The 20,544-nt window shown below is 44.5% G+C and overlaps 1 protein-coding gene and 2 non-coding genes across 16 annotated transcripts in view; all 3 read left to right on the plus strand.

Annotated features, from left to right (window-relative positions):
* The first annotated feature begins 2,332 nt into the window (after positions 1-2,332).
* Positions 2,333-20,544, plus strand: part of ADAT1 (adenosine deaminase tRNA specific 1) — a 50,108-nt gene continuing 31,896 nt past the window's right edge. For 11 of the 14 annotated variants that reach the window (XR_005990204.1, XR_005990206.1, XR_005990208.1 and 8 more), the window contains exons 1-8: positions 2,450-2,965; positions 4,526-4,714; positions 5,003-5,071; positions 6,006-6,060; positions 6,513-6,643; positions 9,820-10,423; positions 13,256-13,401; positions 18,946-19,045. Coding sequence is in view for 5 of the 14 variants with exons in the window: in XM_041770574.1 (XP_041626508.1) it covers positions 2,956-2,965; positions 4,526-4,714; positions 5,003-5,071; positions 6,006-6,060; positions 6,513-6,643; positions 9,820-10,423; positions 13,256-13,401; positions 18,946-19,045 (1,304 nt within the window). In the remaining 9 variants the exon portion in view is untranslated. The other 3 variants (XM_041770571.1, XM_041770572.1, XM_041770576.1) reach the window with 3 other exon arrangements.
* Positions 10,963-11,103, plus strand: LOC121501105. The gene has a single exon (XR_005990535.1). It is a non-coding gene; the product is annotated as a U4 spliceosomal RNA (small nuclear RNA).
* Positions 15,166-15,306, plus strand: LOC121501106. Its single transcript, XR_005990536.1, has one exon. It is a non-coding gene; the product is annotated as a U4 spliceosomal RNA (small nuclear RNA).

Genomic DNA, 20,544 nt, shown 5'->3' on the forward strand with positions numbered 1-20,544 from the left:
AGTCAGTTGAGCGTCTTGACTCTTGGTTTTGGCTCAGGGTTGTGGGATGAAGCCCCAAGTTGGGCTCCGCACTTACCTGGGAGTCTGCTGGAGATTCTCCCTCCTTCTGCTCCTCCCATTTGAGCTTGCTCACTCACTCGCTCTCTCCCTCAAATAAGTACATCTTAAAAAAAAAAAAAACTGTTTAGTAGTAATCTGGGGGCAGAAGCTAGCTGTCTGGCCTCGAGTCTGGAGACAGATTAACTGAAGCAATAGATAACTTGTGGGATTTGGCAGGAAGAATGCTTAGAAGGAACAGGCTTATAAGTCTTCACTGCCTCTTGAAACAGTTGAAGGCTCACAATTTGCTAACTGCTATACAGGGGTAAACAGGCACAGTCCCAAGCATCCTCAAGCTTTCAGACTTCTAAGGAAAACAGACATACAATAAGTCATTTTTTTTAACTGTAAAATGGAAGTTCTAATAAATGCTTTGAAGGAGAGTTCCATGGGGTATTGAGAAACTAACAGACCTAGTTAAGGTTTACCAAAGGACATTAGAATCTGAGATTTGAAGGAAGGTAGAGCATTAAGTAGTCAAAGAAGGAGAGGGTTTTCCATGGTGTAGTAGCAAGCACAAAGGCCCAGAGATAGGGAAAGCACAGGAAAGGCAAATGACACTAGATGGAGTACAAAAGCCCATGAAAATACATGCTACCAGATGAAGCAGAAGGAGGCTGGCCATACAGGGGTAGGAACCCTATTATGGGATTTTGTATATTCTCTGAGCCCTACTATTGGATTTTGTATTTTGATAGTGCTGAAACACTAGTCTTTAAGTAGGGCAGTGACATCACATTTGTGTTTTGAAAACCTCAATCCGGCTGCTCTGTGAAAAAGAATTGGAGTTGGGCAAGGAAAGGTACAAATCTAGAGATTAGCATAACAATCAAAGAGTGAGACAGAATGGGCTATTGTCATGGAAATGGACAGAAGTGGATGGATTCAAGACACAGGAAGTAAGATCAACAGGACTCAGCAGTATAAAATATTGTCAGGGTTACTGGAAAGAAAATGACAAGAACAGTGACTTACTTTTCAGTTTATACAACTAGACTGATGCTGGTACTGATCCCTGAGAGTGATGATCAGGGCTTTTTTAAAGGCAGAAGAGGAGGACATCCAGATGGCTTAGTAGTTGAGTGACTGGCTTTGGCTCAGGGAGTGATCCCGGAGTTCTGGGATTGAGTCCCACATGGGGCTCCCTGTATGGAGCCTGCTTCTCCCTCTGCCTGTGTCTCTGCCTCTCTCTCTCTCTCTGTCTCTCATGAATAAATAAATAAAATCTTAAAAAAAAAAAAAAGGCAGAAGAGGGAGGCAGGTGCAGATTTAAAATGTTGGAGAGAGAGGCATGAGGAGCTAGGGTGCTTAGCCTTGGAGGAGGCCTGTGGCCCTTTTACTCTGAACCAGAGAGAAGGATGGGGTCAAGTAAGTTGCACTCTTGTCTCCCCTAAGGAGTACCAGGAAGAAAAGTGAATTCTCCCATCTTTCAGAACTGAGGTATAATTGCTAGATGGTACAGGCTCCTGAATTATCCAGACAAGCTATACTACCTATTCCTGGCAACCTGAAGGTTTTAGACTGGTGCCATCCAATACAGCTGCCACTAGCCACGTGTGGCTATTGAGCATTTGAAATGTGGCTGGTCTGTATTGAAATGTAAGGAAGGCATCAGGGTGTGATCCCAGGATCTGGGATCGAGTCCCACATCGGGCTCCCTGCGTGGAGCCTGCTGCTCCCTCTGCCTGTGTCTCTGCCTCCCTCTTTCTGTGTCTCTCATGAATAAATAAATAAAATCCTAAAAAAAAAAAAATGAAATGTAAGTGTAAAATACTCGATTTCTTAAACGTAAGTATGAAAAAGTATGTATGAAAAACTCAAGTATGAAAAAACAATGTAAATATCTATTTTTTAAGATATTGATTACACGCTGAAATGATACTACTTTGGACATACTGGGCTAAATATATGAATACAGTTAATTATGAATTAATATCTCTTTTTAAAATGTAGCTACTAGAAAATTTTACATTATCTGGCTCAAATTATATGTGTGGGACAGCAATGTTTTAGACAGAAATTCAGCCTAGCGTTCCAAGATACATCGTTCTACTATTTGAACCATTTTACCGGCTTCCTTTGGGCCATTTCGCCGGTCCCTGCGCTCCAACACGCGGGACTCCTGAACTGCTCCACGCCCCCGGCTCCCACCCAGAAGGACTACAAGGGCCAGGGTGCACTGCGCGCCCTTGGGGGCGGGGCCTGAGAGAGCAGCCTCTTCGTGACGCAACGTCCGCTACGTTCCTGCGCTCCCACGAGGGGCGCGCACCTCGGAGGCGGGGGGTCGCGGTGGTGTGGTGGGGTCGGAGGCGCCCAGTTGTGCAGGGGGTGCCCTTGGGTGCGGGTGAGTTGCCCTCGTTCCTGACTTCCTGAGCCCATTTTGTGTGTGAAGCGGTGGTGAGGACCGTGCCTCCCGCGGCGCGCGCGCGTTTCCCGGAAGTGCCAGTGGCCGTCGCGTCATGGACCCGGAGCCTGTCGGGGACTGGCCGAGTGGGCCCCACCCCGGCTCCGGTGGGGGCGAGAAGGGGCTGCGACCCAGGATATGAGGGAGCGGGGGATAAGGCGAAGGCCTGGTCTCCCCTGGCAGCCGACCTGCCGTAACTTTCCCTTGAAAAGAAAGTGCGTTTTCATGCTTCAGGCGAGCGTTGAAACAGGCGGTCTTGTGGGCAAATACCCGTTTAAGCTGTTTCATAGGAAGTTACTCAAGATCTCAGAGAGAGTTGGATTTGGATTTGCAAAGCATTGATTCATTTCAGCCGCTGTGCACGCTCCCCCAGACACCTACGTGAATGAGGTGATGGAACCGTTCAGGCCGCATCGTCTTGGGGCGTCTGTGTGACTTCCGGCCTGGCTGCTATGGTTCGCGGTATGTGCCTCTGGTTTAATTTCACGTGGGTGCCTTGTGATGCCCGTGTCCCCCCAACCCCAGAGTGAGGGGGAAAATCCCTTCCAGAGACCGGACTCCGGGATCTCCCATATGCCTTTCTTTGGCCCAAAAGATAAGGTGACCCGCTGGCTCTCTGACTTTAAAGTCACAATTTATGTCATGTGCTGCCAGATTCTGGTTTTCAGTCACTGTGGTCTCATTTTACCATTACCGTGTATTGCAGCAACAGGCTTCCACATTGGAATTCTTAAAAGATAAACTGAGGCACATTAAAATTTTGAAGGTTGGGGGGTGGGGCAAAAATCAATTCCAGTTAGGCAGCACCAAACCAAAAGTGAATAGGAACACTCTGCAGATCAGAGCTAGGGGAGAGACTTTATATAAAGTGCCACAAGAAAGGGAACTACTTGATTGGCAATAGTTTAAAGCCTAGGTGGTGCTTTGTGCTTGGTTATGCTTAGTGTTGTCCTTTCTAATGTAGAGACCCGTACAGACCTAGATCATGGTTTGCTTACAGAGGCCACCACAGCATTAGAGCCACATCAGTCTAATGGCCTCCTGGTTTAATTCATTTAACCCGGTGCTGAAGGCTCATTGTAAAAATAGTTTTCAGAAGCTACATGCGTTGGGACTCAGTAATGCCTTTTTGTTTTGTTTTAATTCTTAGCTGTATCTGTCACCATAGGATCTCATTTTCTGTTAAGAAGCTTCTCATACATTTGAGTCCAGATGAAATCATTGAGGGAGCATAGAGTCAAGAGTAGAAGAGTTTCTAGCAAGCATCCTCTCAGGTCTGACCTGCTTAATGGTTTTTTAGTTCATGGCTTTACATTGCCGTTACAACCCCCTCCCCCCCCCTGCTCACCAAGGACCTCAAGACAATCAGGAACATAAAATGTTCCTTTTTGGAATATTAATCCCAATATTAATTATTAATCCCATAATTAAAGAGTTGTTTTTTCTGACTTCCTTCTCACCTCCCAGATTGACTCTGTCTCCCTCTAAGAAATCTTCAGAGGCCCCTGTCAAGAAAACAACTCTTTAATTTCTCCTATAGTGTTTGATGAGGTATGGGACGCCTAGGTGGCTAAGTGGTTGAGTCCACCTTCGCTTCAGGTCATGATCCCAAGTCCTGGGATCGAGTTCCACATCAAGCTCCCTGCAGGCAGCCTGCTTCTCCCTCACCTATGTCTGTCTTTCATGAATAAATAAATAAAATCTTAAAAAAAATCAAAAATGAAAAGGGAAGGGGCACCTGAGTGGCTCAGTGGGTTAAGAATCTGACTCTTGGTCTCGGTTCAGGTCTTGATCTCAGGGCCGGGAGTTCAGGGCCTCCACATGCAGTGTGGAGCCTACTTAAAAAGGTGCGGGGGTGAACAGGGAAGTAATAGAAGAAAATGACCCATAGAGTTCGAGATGGAGAAACTTCAGTATATGCGGTTGGGTTACCCTGAAAGTCTGTCAAAGCACCTAGGCAAGTTGTAGCATCTTGCTCTGGTTCTCCTTTCTGTACTTCTGATAGTTGTGGGTTTTGATTAGGCCCAGCACTGACTCAGACCATGTGGACCGCAGATGAGATTGCACGGCTGTGTTACGAACACTATGGGACCAGGCTGCCCAAGAAGGGGAAGCCCGAGCCCAACCGTGAGTGGACGTTACTGGCCGCAGTGGTGAAGGTACAACTCGTAGCTGACCAGGCCTGTGGTGGCAGTAACAGACCAACACAAGGTGAGGCCTCTTCACCTCTGAACACTCCCTGTCCACATCAGAGATGATAGGATTATCCGTGGCTGTGCAGGCAACAGTCCTGGCTGGTGTCCATTGCAGCAGTGGCATGTTCCCCTGCTCTCCACCAGGTGGTGCAGTACTGGTGGGAGGTGGCACTGGGGGAACCACAGGCCTGGATGGGTCATCCTATAGAAATGCTCTGGAGGGGTGTGCACACATGAAACCTGAGGGCGGGGGACCATTCACATTAGGAGAGCTCGCTTAATGATTCATTTCTTTTCCTCTCAGTGACAAAGGAAGTTGTCTCAATGGGAACAGGAACGAAATGCATAGGCCAGTCCAAAATGAGGAAGAGCGGTAAGCCCGGGTGGGGTCTAAACAATACCTGTTGAGGGAGCTTTGGAAACCACCCTGCATTTTGTCCTCTCCTGTCCCCAGTAAAGGGGCCACATCACTGAAGTGGCTGACATTTCCATTCCCACTGACTGTCACAGTCTAGTTGGAAGGACAGAACTCATTTTAAGAATCAGAATAAACTGTGGAAGCAGAGGCTGCCAGGAACATGCCTTCTGCATAGTTTGAAAGTTGGCCAGTATTTTCATGCTCAAACCAAAAGTTCCCTGGACGTGGCTGTTCCTCATTATGTCTGACATCCCCCAGAAAGCAATCTTTAATTAGATGGAGATTTGGGCACCGAAAAGAATACGGAAATCCCCTAGAGATCTGGTATCTTCACCTTCTGCTTCTAGTTAGATTCTTTCTCAGATTTGCTTTCCCCGTTTTCTTAGCTTTGCCTCCTGCATTCCAGGACCTCTATGGGTTGAATTTGATGGAATCATATCACCACGAGCTCAAGGTGATATCAGGGTACAAAAGACTTGGACCCCTGTTCTCCAGATATGTTCCTATAAATGAGTAGTTCTCAGCTATGGGGAGATTTTGTTCCCCAGGAAACATTCAGCAGTGATGGGAGACATTTTAAGTTGTCATAGCTCAGGGGAAGGGGACACTATGCTACCTGCCTCTGGTGGTAGAGGCCAGGAATGCTACTAAACATTCTACCTTCCACAGGACAGAGCCTCACAACAAAGAACTTTTTAAAGCCAAAATGTTAGTAGTGCTGATTTGAAGAAACCCTGCATTGTCATCATTGATTGTAGTACTTCCTAACAGTCCTCTGGGAGCTACATGCCCATCCTGGCTGCTGGGGGAGTCCACCATGTTTTACTTCTAGGAAACAGGGCCTCTCCAGGTTTTGTATGTCTTCACTAGTGTCCTGTCTTTGCCGCAGGAGACATCCTCAATGATAGCCATGCCGAGGTCATAGCCAGAAGGAGTTTCCAAAGGTAAAGGCACATCCCCGAGAATCTGACTTAGCTAGTCGTGGGGGCCCCAGAACTTGCATTCCTAATAAGCTCTCAAGTAATACTGATAATGTCAGTCTGTGAGCTACACTTTTAACAGCACTTGTCTAGACAGTGGTTCTCATGCCTGGTGTGTGGCAGAATTACCTACGTTTGTGAAAATCCAGATTTCTGGGCCCACCCCTAGAGTTTCCGCCTCAGCAGGTCTGGAGTGGGACCTAAGAAGTTACATTTCTGATGAATTCCAGATGATGCTGGTGCTGCTGGTTCAGGGGCCACACTTTGAGAATCACTAGTCTAGATCATTGTCATAATTCCAAATCACTGCTAGTCCCATCTATCCACGGCAACTCTTTAGTAATCAACCAGCCAGAGTCTTTCCCCTCACCACAGAGACTGGTTGTTCATTCTGATAACATCTTGCTCCTCAATAGATACCTTCACTACCAGCTCCACTTGGCAGCCGCCCTGAAGGAGGATAGCATCTTTGTCCCTGGCACTCAGAGAGGGCTGTGGAAACTCAGACCAGACCTCTTGTTTGTGTTTTTCTCCAGCCATACACCCTGTAAGTATATTTCAGTCTTAGAATTACTGTTGCATTGTCTACTTCCTTGTGTCCTCTTATCCGTAGATACATTTCTAGAAAAGCTCTTCTGGCTACAGTGTAGCTATAAGCAGGGGACTGAACAGGCCACTGTTCCTGATCACTTCTCTACCAAGGAAAGACTGTGGTTCTCAGTTCCCAATCAGGATTGGGAAACTTCAAGCTGAAACCCCATAAGGTCTGAAACCAACCATAGGGCTGAGAAGTCCAAAGCCCCAAGTTCTGTAGTGATTTATCCTGAAAGTCATTCTGTTCATGCTTCATTCAACAGTTGTTTTCCACTACTTGTCAGACACAGTATGACATACTGGATATGTAACAGTGAGTAAGACCCGTTCCTTGTTTAGCCTCGTAGAGCCCTTAGGGAATGTAGACAGTTATGATTAGTTAAGTTAAATTTCAGTGAATTATGTGGGGATGTTCAGGTGCTATGGTTGTGTTACGCAGGAAGACCAGAGATAGCCTAAGGGTGATCACTGGTTTTTGTCTTGAAAATTGAGAATAATTTCTACTCTTCATAGACAGCAACTCAAGGATGGCAGTAAATTTTCATCACCCTAAAACCTTTGAAGTAAGAATATAATACTGACCTCTAAACATCAAACTCTAAAACACCTGCAAGGGATCCCTGGGTGGCGCAACGGTTTGGCGCCTGCCTTTGGCCCAGGGCGCGATCCTGGAGACCCAGGATCGAATCCCACATCGGGCTCCCGGTGCATGGAGCCTGCTTCTCCCTCTGCCTGTGTCTCTGCCTCTCTCTCATTCTCTCTGTATGACTATCATAAATAAATAAAATTAAAAAAATAAAAAAATAAAACACCTGCAACTATCACAAGAGCAGGTATACATACTCTAAAGAGACAATAGCTGTCAAGACTTGGTCATAATTCAAATAAGAAATATAATACAGCTTAAGGAAAAATGAGTCCATCAGAAAAGAACTGGTTGAGTTAAAGGCTAGAAAAATATATATAAAGGTTATACAGAGGTAGATAGGGCTCATCCGTGCTAATAGTGGATGCCCTGGTCCAAGAACTAAAGGATGTTTCCTATTTTGGTACTTCTCAAACTATAATTTGCATATGAATCACCCACAGATCTTAATAAAATGTAGATTAAAATTCATTGGGTCTGGGATGAAGGCTAACTAACATTCTGCGTTTCTAACCAAGTCCCCCTGATGCCAGTGGTGTTGGCCTGTGGACCACACTTTGAGTAACCAGGGCTTGGCTGATCAGGTGGCAGGCGTAGCCTGATTGTGGAGAGAGAGGCATCTGCAGATCACAGCTAGCCTGATGGCCTAATGAGACCACATAAATCAGTGGTCTACAGGGTGGTCCATAGCCAGATGGGGAAAATCAGGACTGTAGTGAGTTTTTCAGAAAGCTAATTTCTTTCCATGCAAAGAATATGAGATTTTTATCTTTTTATTTTAAGTAGTGGTAACTAGGAAAAAAGAAATGGTGGTAATTAGGATTTTTAACGATCTTCCTTGATGGAATACAAAATTGACCACCCTCTGTTGATCTTAAAATCTTCTGGGAATTTTAGTGATCTGTGAAATCAACATCTAGAACCACTGATCTAACTGCCCTGGGCTAATGGATAATCTTTTAAAACATGTCCACCCATGGTTTGTCTCAGGATGAAAGAACACTACCTGGAAAATGTGACTGTCTGGCTCCCTTTGCATTTATTTGTCATTGCTAATTGATAACTTGGTGCCTGAGTTAGCTATTTTAGACCCTTACTTGTGAGTTTTATTAGCATGAGTCAGCCTCTCGAGTTTAGGCATCACACTGTCTAGATCAAATCTCCAAGCCTTTCAGAATGGGAGGGGGCCCCAGTCAATTCTCGAAAGTCTCCTTGTGAGGTCTCTGGAAGCCCGCCAGCTAGCCTCTCTGGCAACACGCCCACTTCTGCATCTCCTGCCTTTCCCACTCTTAGGTTATAAAGGCTACAGATGTATTATTTACACACTTTAGAAAAAACACACATTAGGTTAGTGTTTGAAGAAGTAGCTCTTCTCAAGGAGAGGCTGTGCTTTTTACCAATCTCTGGTTTTCTTTGATTCCGTTTAAGGACAAAGGTCAGAAATCTCTAACCCAGCACAGGGAAATACCATTTGTGTAATTCACTGCAGAGTCCGTACTGTGAGGATATGCACATAAATCTCCAAGATGGGGGAATTATGAACGTTCTTGCCAAACATATTTTTTTAACTTTTTTTTTTTTTTTAATTTATTCATGAGAGAAAGAGAGGCAGAGACACAGGCAGAGGGAGAACAGGCTCCATACAGGGAGCCCGACGCAGGACTCGATCCCGGGACTCCAGGATCACGCCCCAGGCCAAAGGCAGATGCCCAACCATTGAGCCATCCGGACGTCCCACCAAACATACTTAACCATGAAATCAACCTCCCACTTTTGTTTCCAAAGCATTTTATGGGGTAACATTCCACAAAATGTTCTTGGGAAACCATGCTCTTTATAAACCAAGGGTTCTCAACTCAGGAAGAGTTTTGCTTCTCGGGGGAAATTTAGCAACCTCTGGGGACACTCTGATGGTCAGACTGAGGGTTGCTATTGGTATCTAGTAGGTAGAGATGGAGAAGGTGCTAGCCATCCTGTAACGTGTAGGATAGCCCCAACAGCAAAGAATTATCTGCCCCAAAATGTCAGTACTATGAAAGTTGACAAATCCTGGTCTAAATTAGTATTTCCAAAACTTCCTGTGATGAGAATTACCTGGGATCTTATTAAAGTATTCTGTTTTCCAGATCCCTCCACCCCAGAATTTCTAACTCATTGGGTCTAGGTAGGACAGAGCTGTAAAGGATTCTTACTTGGGAAATTTGGGCAAGTCTTCCTAATTCATCTCAGGTCATCTGGGAAAATATAAGTAAATTCTGGTTAAGACGGTGGTTCTCCTCTCATCAGAATGGCCTGGAGAGCTTGTTAAAACACACTGCTTGGTACCACCTCTAGAGTTTCTGATTCAGCAGATTTCACTGTGGGTTCTAAGAATTTGCATTTCTAACAAGTTCCCAAGGGACATTGATGTGGCTGGTCCACTGGTGTTGTGGAGAGAGAGGTTTTGAGAACCACTGGTTTTTAAGGGCTTCCTTCTCCTGCAGGTGGGGATGCCTCCATCATTCCAATGCTTGAGTTTGAAGATCAGCCCTGTTGTCCTGTCAGTAGAGATTGGGCCAATAACCCATCAGTAGAAGCCGATGGTAACCTGGAAGCTCCTGAAAATAAAAAGAAATGTGAAGATCTGGGTAGTCCTGTGACCAAAAAGATGAGGCTTGAGCCTGGAATTCCTGATGGTGTGGGTCACCATCAGAGTTTTGGCAATCAGGAGAGTGGCCCAATCCCACCAAGTATCAGTGGCTCTAATCTCACCACACAGGAACTGGTCACTGTCACCGGAATGGCCCCCCGTGGTGCCAAAGTGGTAGATGTTTATAGAACTGGAGCTAAGTGCGTGCCTGGAGAAACAGGAGACTCGGGGAAGCCTGGTGCTGCGTATCACCAGGTGGGACTGCTCCGGGTGAAGCCAGGCCGGGGAGACAGGACTTGCTCCATGTCCTGCAGTGACAAGCTGGCACGGTGGAATGTCCTCGGATGCCAAGGGGCACTGTTGATGCATCTTCTGGAAAAGCCCGTCTACCTGTCAGCCGTAGTGATTGGGAGATGCCCATATAGCCAGGAAGCCATGCAGAGAGCTCTGACTGGGAGGTGAGCAGAGAGGGAGGTGTCAGCTGGAACGGTCTTTCCAAGAAGCAGTGTGAGAATATGTCCAAAGAGCCTTTAAAATGTCCATACGTCTTGATCCAGCAGTTCCATTGCTAGGAATTCGTCCTAAGGAAATGATTAAGAAAGTCCTCAAACATTTAGCTTTGCGTGTAGTCATTTTTAAGAAAGAAAAGGAAACCAGGGAAATGGCCAGCCATAGATTAAGTGATTTTTGTTAAAACTACTACTGATGGATATTTGATCGGGAAAGAGGCTCATAATTTTATTTATTTATTTTTAAAGATTTTATTTATTTATTCATGAGAGACACAGAGAAAGGCAGAGACACAGGCACAGGGAGAAGTAGGTTCCATGCAGGAAGCCTGACATGGGACTCGATCCTGGATCTCCAGGATCAGGCCCTGGGCTGAAGGTGGCACCAAACCACTGAGCCACCCGGGCTGCCCGAGGCTCATAATTTTAAAGAGCAAGTTAAAAGATACAATGAGTTCATTTTGGTCTTAAAGTACATATGCAGATGAAGCTCTGTGCAGTGGCAGTATCGTAGCTAGTGAGGGTTATCCAAGGCACGGTTATTGCTAATTGAAAATCACATATGCAGATGAAAAAAAAAGTTGTGGGAGGATATACACCACAGTATTAATATAATCACTTCTCTGAGTGTTTTTTTCTGTTTGTAATTACTCTTTTTTTTTAAAGATTTTATTTATTTATTCATGAGATACAGAGAGAGAAAAAGAGAGAGAGGCAGAGACACAGGCAGCGGGAGAAGCAGGCTCGATGCAGGGAGCCTGACGTGGGACTCAATCCTGGATCTCCAGGATCACACCCCCGGCTGAAGGCAGTGCTAAACCGCTAAGGCCACTGGGGCTGCCCTGTAATTATTCTCCTTTCTCGTTTTTCTGCTGTGCACATATATATTGCTACCATAATTTTTAAAAAACATGAACAGAAATGTTAATCTTTTAAAAGATAAAAGACAAAAAAGATGATCATTCAAGTGTGGTCTCCCTCAAGAAGGGGCAGCCAGGGCCAAGTTAAGACTAGGTAACTGAGGGCAGGGTGAGGCCGCGGAAGTCGGAACAGGGAGAGGTAGTGCCAGAAGTGGCGTCACAGGGGGCGACATGGGAGGGGTGGCGGAGAAGAGGAGGAACAGGATTGTGTGTGGCTGAGGTTAGTGGTGTTAGGAGGGGAGGAGGTGGCATAGTCTGTATGCTGGCTGCCGGGAGGTAGAGTAGGGAGGGAGAGGGAGAGGGACAGCGTGGGAGGTGAGAGAAGCAGGGGGAAGCAGGTAAGGAGATGATTAAGGTGGGGAAGAGGATGGGAGGACCTGGGGGCGTGTGGAGGGAGTAGGGTGAGGGCCAGGTGGTGAGAGTGCCTGTGGCCTTGTGGGTGTGCTGGGGGGAGAGTGTTGGCGCCAGCCTAGCCGGGGCAGGGGCATGCACGACGGCGACAGCTGGGGGGCGCAGCCCCGGGTGGGGTTGGGTGGTTAGCGCAGGAGCTAGGGGTTGGTGCCGGGGGGGGTCGGTAGGCGATCGATATGGGGGTGGTGGTTGGGGCTCTAGTGTGGTACATACCCAGGAGAAATATAAGCACACATCCACATCAAACTTGAACATGAAGGCAGCCCAGGTGGCTGTGGCTCAGCGGTTTAGTGCTGCCTTCAGCCCAGGGCCTGATCCTGGAGACCTAGGATTGAGTCCCATGTCAGGCTCCCTGCATGGAGCCTGCTTCTCTCTGCCTGTGTCTCTGCCTCTCTCTCTCTCTCTCTCTCTCCTCTCTCTCTCTCTCTCTCTCTCTCTTTCTCTCTCTCTCTCTCTGTGTCTCTCATGAATAAATAAAATCTTTATTAAAAAAAAAAAAACTTGGACATGAATGTTCATAGCAGTACCAGTCATAATAGCCACAAACTGAAAGAGCCAGATGTGCACGGATAAACAAGAGGTAGTAGACTTACAGTGGATCGTCAGCCACAAAACAGAGTGAAGGCCAGTTACACGCTATGACATGGATGAGCCCTGAAAGCTTTATGCTAAGTGAGAGGGGCCACAGAGTGTATGATTTCATGAAGTGAAACGTCCAAAATGGGCAAATCTGGAAGTAGATTAATTAGTAAGTGCTGGAGAAGGGCATGGGGAGTGACCGCTGATGGGTGTGGGGTTTCCTGTTGGGAATGAAGTGTTAGAAACTTAGGTTGTGGCGACAGTGGCACAATTCCATGAATATACTAAAAACAAAAAAAACCATGAATTCTATGTTTAAAATGGATGAGTTTTATGGTATACAAACTATGTCTTATAAGACGTTTTAAACAAAAGCATCCTAGGCACTATGCCTGAGACAGTCTCTGTGTTTTCCATACTTTCTCTATTCTGAGACTTTAAAGCTGCTGTCTGCTTAGTTCCAGAGCAGCCTCATGTTGGCATCTAGATTGTGTGAAAGACTCAAGAGGGGAAAACAAAGCTTTTATATTATAGGACAGTTTTGGTTTCTAGTGTGTTTGGAGGATCCCCTAGGGAGCAGATGCCAACAAATTAATATTTCTGTTTAAGGGTTTGAAATCTTTGAAAGCCAGTGCCAGGGCTGGAGTTTAGTGTCCCTGCTGTCACTGAGGGTGGGGGACTCAGCTTGTTTTCACTTCAGAGCGATAGGAAAGGATCTCCCTCCAGCCAGAAGGTTCATGTGCTCTAAATACTGTTTGGTCACATACTTTGACCGAGACACAGGGGTGCTGAAGTGGCCCATGGGCCTAGACACTGTCTTTCTCCAGGAGCATCCCTGAGTGAAACTGAGTGCATTTTCCTTCACATTTAGGTGTCAGAACGTCTCAGCTCTCCCCAAAGGATTTGGAGTTCAAGAAGTGAAAATACAGCAGTCAGGCTTACTATTTGAACATAGCCGCTGCGCCGTGCAGGCGAAAAGAGCTGACGGCCCAGGCAGACTTGTTCCTTGTGGCGCAGGTAAGATATCCGTGTTCCACTTGCCCCAGAATAACTTTGGCCCCAGGCTGTGGGGTGGCCTGGGAGGGGCTACATCCATGCAGCTTGGGAAGGCCACCTATTACCCGAGTGGTCAGTAGTGCCAGCTTGGGCACACCTATACTGGGTCCAGTTCATACTGTGCCTGACCCTGGGCAACCTACTTATCCTGTCTTAGCCTCGGGTTCAGAGAAGATACAGAAGAAATATCATTTCTTAACAACTAATCTGATTAATAGGGGCACCTGGGTGGCTCAGTGGTTGAACATCTGCCTTTGGCTCAGATCATGATCCGGGGTCCTGGGATTGAGTCCCGCATCAGGCTCCCTGCAGGAAGCCTGCTTCTCCTTCTGCCTATGTCTCTGCCTCTCTGTCTCTCATGAATAAATGAATAAACAAAATCTTTAAAAAAAAAAAAAAATCTACTCTAGCTTTCTTGGTAAATTATAGGCTATTTTTAAAAAATCCAATTAATAAAATGGACAGAAGACATGAATAAATGTTTCTTCAAAGAAGACATCCAGATGGCCAACAGACACATGAAAAGATTCTCAACATCACTCATCATCAGGGCAATTGCAAATCAAAACCATAATGACATATCTTCTCACCTATCAGAATGGCTACAGTTAACATAAGAAACAACTGTTGGCAAGGAGATGGAAAAAAAGGAACCTCCTTATACTGTTGTTGGTGGAATGCAAACTGGTGCAGCCACTGTGGAAAACAGTATAGAGGGATCCCTGGGTGGCGCAGCGGTTTTAGCGCCTGCCTTTGGCCCAGGGCGCGATCCTGGAGACCCGGGATCGAATCCCACGTCGGGCTCCCGGTGCATGGAGCCTGCTTCTCCCTCTGCCTATGTCTCTGCCTCTCTCTCTCTCTCTCTGTGACTATCATAAATAAATAAAAGTTAACAAAAAAAAAAAAAAAAAAAAGAAAACAGTATAGAAGTTCCTCAAAAAATTAAAACTATGCTCCAGTATTCACACTATGAGGTATTTACACTAAAAGTACAAAATCATTAATTCAGAGTTACATGCACTACTGTTTTTTGCAGTATTATTTACAATAGCCAAGCTATGGAAGCAGCCCAAGTGTCCATCAAGTGATGAATGGATAAAGAAGATGTGAGATAGATATACAGATTGATCAACTGATAAAAAGACAATATTACTCAGCCATGAAGAAATGAAATCTTGCATTGATAACAAGGATGTCAGCTAGAGTGTATTTTGCTAAGTAATATAAGTCAATGAAAGAAACACATATGATCTCAATCATATGGAATTTAGAAACAAAACAATGAACAAAAGGGGGAAAAAATAGACACAAATCCCAAAATCAGACTCATAACTTAGAGAAACAAAACTGATGGCTACAGGGGGGAGGGTAAAGTAATAGATGGGGTTTTTTTTTATAAGAGATAGGCTCTTTGATGAAAAAAAAATTTTCTTGCCTTATGAGGCTTAAATGAGGAAATCCTATTTCATGCAATGACTGTATGTCCACCATATAATAAAATTTTTAGTGTTAAGAATTTATGAGTCTGTTAAGATTTTTGGTGTTGTTAAGAATGAATAATGATGTATATTGAACATCTTCTTATATTATGTACTATGGAGGCCAAGCATCAGAGTGGCAAGCCATTGACTCTGAGCCACCAGGGCTGCCCGAGGCTCATAATTTAAAGAGCAAGTTAAAAGATACAATGAGTTCATTTTGGTCTTAAAGTACATATGCAGATGAAGCTCTGTGCAGTGGCAGTATCGTAGCTAGTGAGGGTTATCCAAGGCACGGTTATTGCTAATTGAAAATCACATATGCAGATGAAAAAAAAAGTTGTGGGAGGATATACACCACAGTATTAATATAATCACTTCTCTGAGTGTTTTTTTCTGTTTGTAATTACTCTTTTTTTTTAAAGATTTTATTTATTTATTCATGAGATACAGAGAGAGAAAAAGAGAGAGAGAGGCAGAGACACAGGCAGCGGGAGAAGCAGGCTCGATGCAGGGAGCCTGACGTGGGACTCAATCCTGGATCTCCAGGATCACACCCCCGGCTGAAGGCAGTGCTAAACCGCTAAGCCACTGGGGCTGCCCTGTAATTATTCTCCTTTCTCGTTTTTCTGCTGTGCACATATATATTGCTACCATAATTTTTAAAAAACATGAACAGAAATGTTAATCTTTTAAAAGATAAAAGACAAAAAAGATGATCATTCAAGTGTGGTCTCCCTCAAGAAGGGCAGCCAGGCCAAGTTAAGACTAGGTAACTGAGGGCAGGGTGAGGCCATGGCCAGGAGAGGCCTGTCATGTCAGATGTGCTGCTCCCGAGGCCAAGTCCTGGGAACAGACGCACTCGTTCCACTCCTAGGTGGGTACATACCCAGGAGAAATAAAAGCACACATCCACATCAAAACTTGAACATGAAGGCAGCCCAGGTGGCTCAGCGGTTTAGTGCTGCCTTCAGCCCAGGGCCTGATCCTGGAGACCTAGGATTGAGTCCCATGTCAGGCTCCCTGCATGGAGCCTGCTTCTCTCTGCCTGTGTCTCTGCCTCTCTCTCTCTCTCTCTCTCTCTCTCTCTCTCTCTCTCTCTCTTTCTCTCTCTCTCTCTCTGTGTCTCTCATGAATAAATAAAATCTTTATTAAAAAAAAAAAAACTTGGACATGAATGTTCATAGCAGTACCAGTCATAATAGCCACAAACTGAAAGAGCCAGATGTGCACGGATAAACAAGAGGTAGTAGACTTACAGTGGATCGTCAGCCACAAAACAGAGTGAAGGCCAGTTACACGCTATGACATGGATGAGCCCTGAAAGCTTTATGCTAAGTGAGAGGGGCCACAGAGTGTATGATTTCATGAAGTGAAACGTCCAAAATGGGCAAATCTGGAAGTAGATTAATTAGTAAGTGCTGGAGAAGGGCATGGGGAGTGACCGCTGATGGGTGTGGGGTTTCCTGTTGGGAATGAAGTGTTAGAAACTTAGGTTGTGGCGACAGTGGCACAATTCCATGAATATACTAAAAACAAAAAAAACCATGAATTCTATGTTTAAAATGGATGAGTTTTATGCTATACAAACTATGTCTTATAAGACGTTTTAAACAAAAGCATCCTAGGCACTATGCCTGAGACAGTCTCTGTGTTTTCCATACTTTCTCTATTCTGAGACTTTAAAGCTGCTGTCTGCTTAGTTCCAGAGCAGCCTCATGTTGGCATCTAGATTGTGTGAAAGACTCAAGAGGGGAAAACAAAGCTTTTATATTATAGGACAGTTTTGGTTTCTAGTGTGTTTGGAGGATCCCCTAGGGAGCAGATGCCAACAAATTAATATTTCTGTTTAAGGGTTTGAAATCTTTGAAAGCCAGTGCCAGGGCTGGAGTTTAGTGTCCCTGCTGTCACTGAGGGTGGGGACTCAGCTTGTTTTCACTTCAGAGCGATAGGAAAGGATCTCCCTCCAGCCAGAAGGTTCATGTGCTCTAAATACTGTTTGGTCACATACTTTGACCGAGACACAGGGGTGCTGAAGTGGCCCATGGGCCTAGACACTGTCTTTCTCCAGGAGCATCCCTGAGTGAAACTGAGTGCATTTTCCTTCACATTTAGGTGTCAGAACGTCTCAGCTCTCCCCAAAGGATTTGGAGTTCAAGAAGTGAAAATACAGCAGTCAGGCTTACTATTTGAACATAGCCGCTGCGCCGTGCAGGCGAAAAGAGCTGACGGCCCAGGCAGACTTGTTCCTTGTGGCGCAGGTAAGATATCCGTGTTCCACTTGCCCCAGAATAACTTTGCCCCAGGCTGTGGGGTGGCCTGGGAGGGGCTACATCCATGCAGCTTGGGAAGGCCACCTATTACCCGAGTGGTCAGTAGTGCCAGCTTGGGCACACCTATACTGGGTCCAGTTCATACTGTGCCTGACCCTGGGCAACCTACTTATCCTGTCTTAGCCTCGGGTTCAGAGAAGATACAGAAGAAATATCATTTCTTAACAACTAATCTGATTAATAGGGGCACCTGGGTGGCTCAGTGGTTGAACATCTGCCTTTGGCTCAGATCATGATCCGGGGTCCTGGGATTGAGTCCCGCATCAGGCTCCCTGCAGGAAGCCTGCTTCTCCTTCTGCCTATGTCTCTGCCTCTCTGTCTCTCATGAATAAGTGAATAAACAAAATCTTTAAAAAAAAAAAAATCTACTCTAGCTTTCTTGGTAAATTATAGGCTATTTTTAAAAAATCCAATTAATAAAATGGACAGAAGACATGAATAAATGTTTCTTCAAAGAAGACATCCAGATGGCCAACAGACACATGAAAAGATTCTCAACATCACTCATCATCAGGGCAATTGCAAATCAAAACCATAATGACATATCTTCTCACCTATCAGAATGGCTACAGTTAACATAAGAAACAACTGTTGGCAAGGAGATGGAAAAAAAGGAACCTCCTTATACTGTTGTTGGTGGGAATGCAAACTGGTGCAGCCACTGTGGAAAACAGTATAGAGGGATCCCTGGGTGGCGCAGCGGTTTAGCGCCTGCCTTTGGCCCAGGGCGCGATCCTGGAGACCCGGGATCGAATCCCACGTCGGGCTCCCGGTGCATGGAGCCTGCTTCTCCCTCTGCCTATGTCTCTGCCTCTCTCTCTCTCTCTCTGTGACTATCATAAATAAATAAAAGTTAACAAAAAAAAAAAAAAAAAAAGAAAACAGTATAGAAGTTCCTCAAAAAATTAAAACTATGCTCCAGTATTCACACTATGAGGTATTTACACTAAAAGTACAAAATCATTAATTCAGAGTTACATGCACTACTGTTTTTTGCAGTATTATTTACAATAGCCAAGCTATGGAAGCAGCCCAAGTGTCCATCAAGTGATGAATGGATAAAGAAGATGTGAGATAGATATACAGATTGATCAACAGATAAAATGAAATATTACTCAGCCATAAAAGAAAATGAAATCTTGCCATTTGGAATAACATGGATGCAGCTAGAGTGTATTATGCTAAGTAAAATAAGTCAAAGAAACAACATATGATCTCACTCATATGGAATTTAGAAACAAAACAAATGAACAAAGGGGAAAAAAATAGACACAAACCCAAAAAACAGACTCAACTCTAGAGAACAAACTGATGGCTACCAGGGGGGAGGGATGAAATAGATGGGGTTTATAAGAGTAGGCTTATGATGAAAAAAATATTTTCTTATGAGGATTAAATGAGAAATCCTATTTCATGCATTGACTGTATGTCCACCATATAATAAATTCTTAGTTGTTAAGAATTTATGAGTTGTTAAGAATTTATGAGTTGTTAAGAATGAATAATGATGAATAATGAACCTCTTCTTTATATTACTGTACTATGGAGGCCAAGCATCAGAGTGGCAGCCATTGACTCCGATGTCCTATCTAGCTCCCATGGATCTGCAAAGAGGGAAATATTTTTGGGGAAACACTTCTGACATTTCACAAGAAACTGAACAGTTTTAACCTCAGAATCTTGTCTTTTCATAGCCATCAGTTGGAGTGCAGTTCCTGAGCAGCCACTGGATGTCACTGCCAATGGTTTTCCGCAGGGAACAACAAAGAAAGGAATCCGGTGCCTTCAGGCCAGGTACAGCATATTGGGGCAGAAGGGAGATAGTGGTTGTGCTGGCACCTTTTACCACTATGTAATTCCGGAACATCTTCATCACCCCAGAAAGAAACCCTGCACCTGTGAGCAGTCAGTTCCATGCCTGACTTCAGCCCCTGACGTCCACAAATTTACTTTCTGTCATTGTATTTATCAATTCTAGACATTTCACTGCATGAAATCATACAATATGTGGCTTAATTTACTTAGCATAAAGTATGCTTACTTAGCATAAGGTTTTCAAGGCTCGTCCATGTTGTAACACGTAATGGTAACCTGTATACCGTTGTATCGATCTAACCACTTTCTGTTTATCCATTCTTCCATCAATGGGCATTTGGGTTATTTCACTTTTGTGCTATTAGGAATGCTGCTGCTGCAAACATTTTATCATGAGATATCAGGTGGACATGTTTTAAATTCTCTTGGGTATACCTTAGTGTGGAATTGCTGAGTCATATAATGACCTTGGGGGTTTTTTGCTTTTTTGAGGAGCTGCCAAACAGTTTTCTATAGCAGCTGCACCATTTTAAACTCCTACTAGGGATTTATGAGACTCAGTTACCCTACATTTTTTACCACACTCGTTATTGTCTGTCTTTCTTATTGTAGCCATTCTAGTGGGTATGAAGTGCTATCTCATTGTGTTGTTTTTTTTTTTTTTAAGAATTATTTTTTTAATTTATTTATTCCTAGAGACAACAGAGAGAGAGAGGCAGAGACACAGGCAGAGGGAGAAGCGGGCTCCATGCAGGGAGCCCAATGTGGAACTCGATCCTCGGTCTCCAGGATCACACCCTGGGTTGCAGGCGGCGCTGAACCACTGCGCCACCAGGGCTGGCCTGTTTGTTTGTTTTTTTTTAAGATTTTATTTATTCATGAGAGTTACAGACAGGCAGAAGCATAGACAGAGGGAGAAACAGGCTCCCCTCAGGGAGCCTGATGCAGGACTCAATCCCAGGACCCCCAGATCACACCCTGAGCTGAAGGCAAACACTCAACTGCTGAGCCACCCAGGCGTCCCTCATTGTAGTTTTGATGTGCTTTTCCCTAATAACTGTTCAAGCTTCTTTTGATGTTGGGCATTTTTTCATATACTTATTAGCCATGTGTCTATCTTCTTCGGAGAAGTATCTATTCTTATCCTTTGCCCATTTTTAAACTTGGTGTATTTATCTTTATTGTTGAGTTGAAGGATTTCTTTATATAAAATGGATAGTCTTTTATCACATATGTATGTAAACATATTTCCTGCAGTTCTGTGGGTTGTCTTTTCACTTTTTAAAAGTATCCTTTACAGCACAAAAGTTTTAAATTTTGTTGAAGTCTGTTTTATCTATATTTTTCTTTGGTGGTTTGTGCTTTTAGTGTCACAGGTGAAAAAACCATTGCCTGATTCAACATCACATAGATTTGCTTTGTTTTCTTCTCATAGTTTTATAGAGTTTTTTTTTCTTAAGATCTTATTTATTCAAGAC

This window comes from Vulpes lagopus, chromosome 10 (assembly GCF_018345385.1).
Source record: "Vulpes lagopus strain Blue_001 chromosome 10, ASM1834538v1, whole genome shotgun sequence".
Taxonomy (NCBI): Eukaryota; Metazoa; Chordata; class Mammalia; order Carnivora; family Canidae; genus Vulpes; species Vulpes lagopus.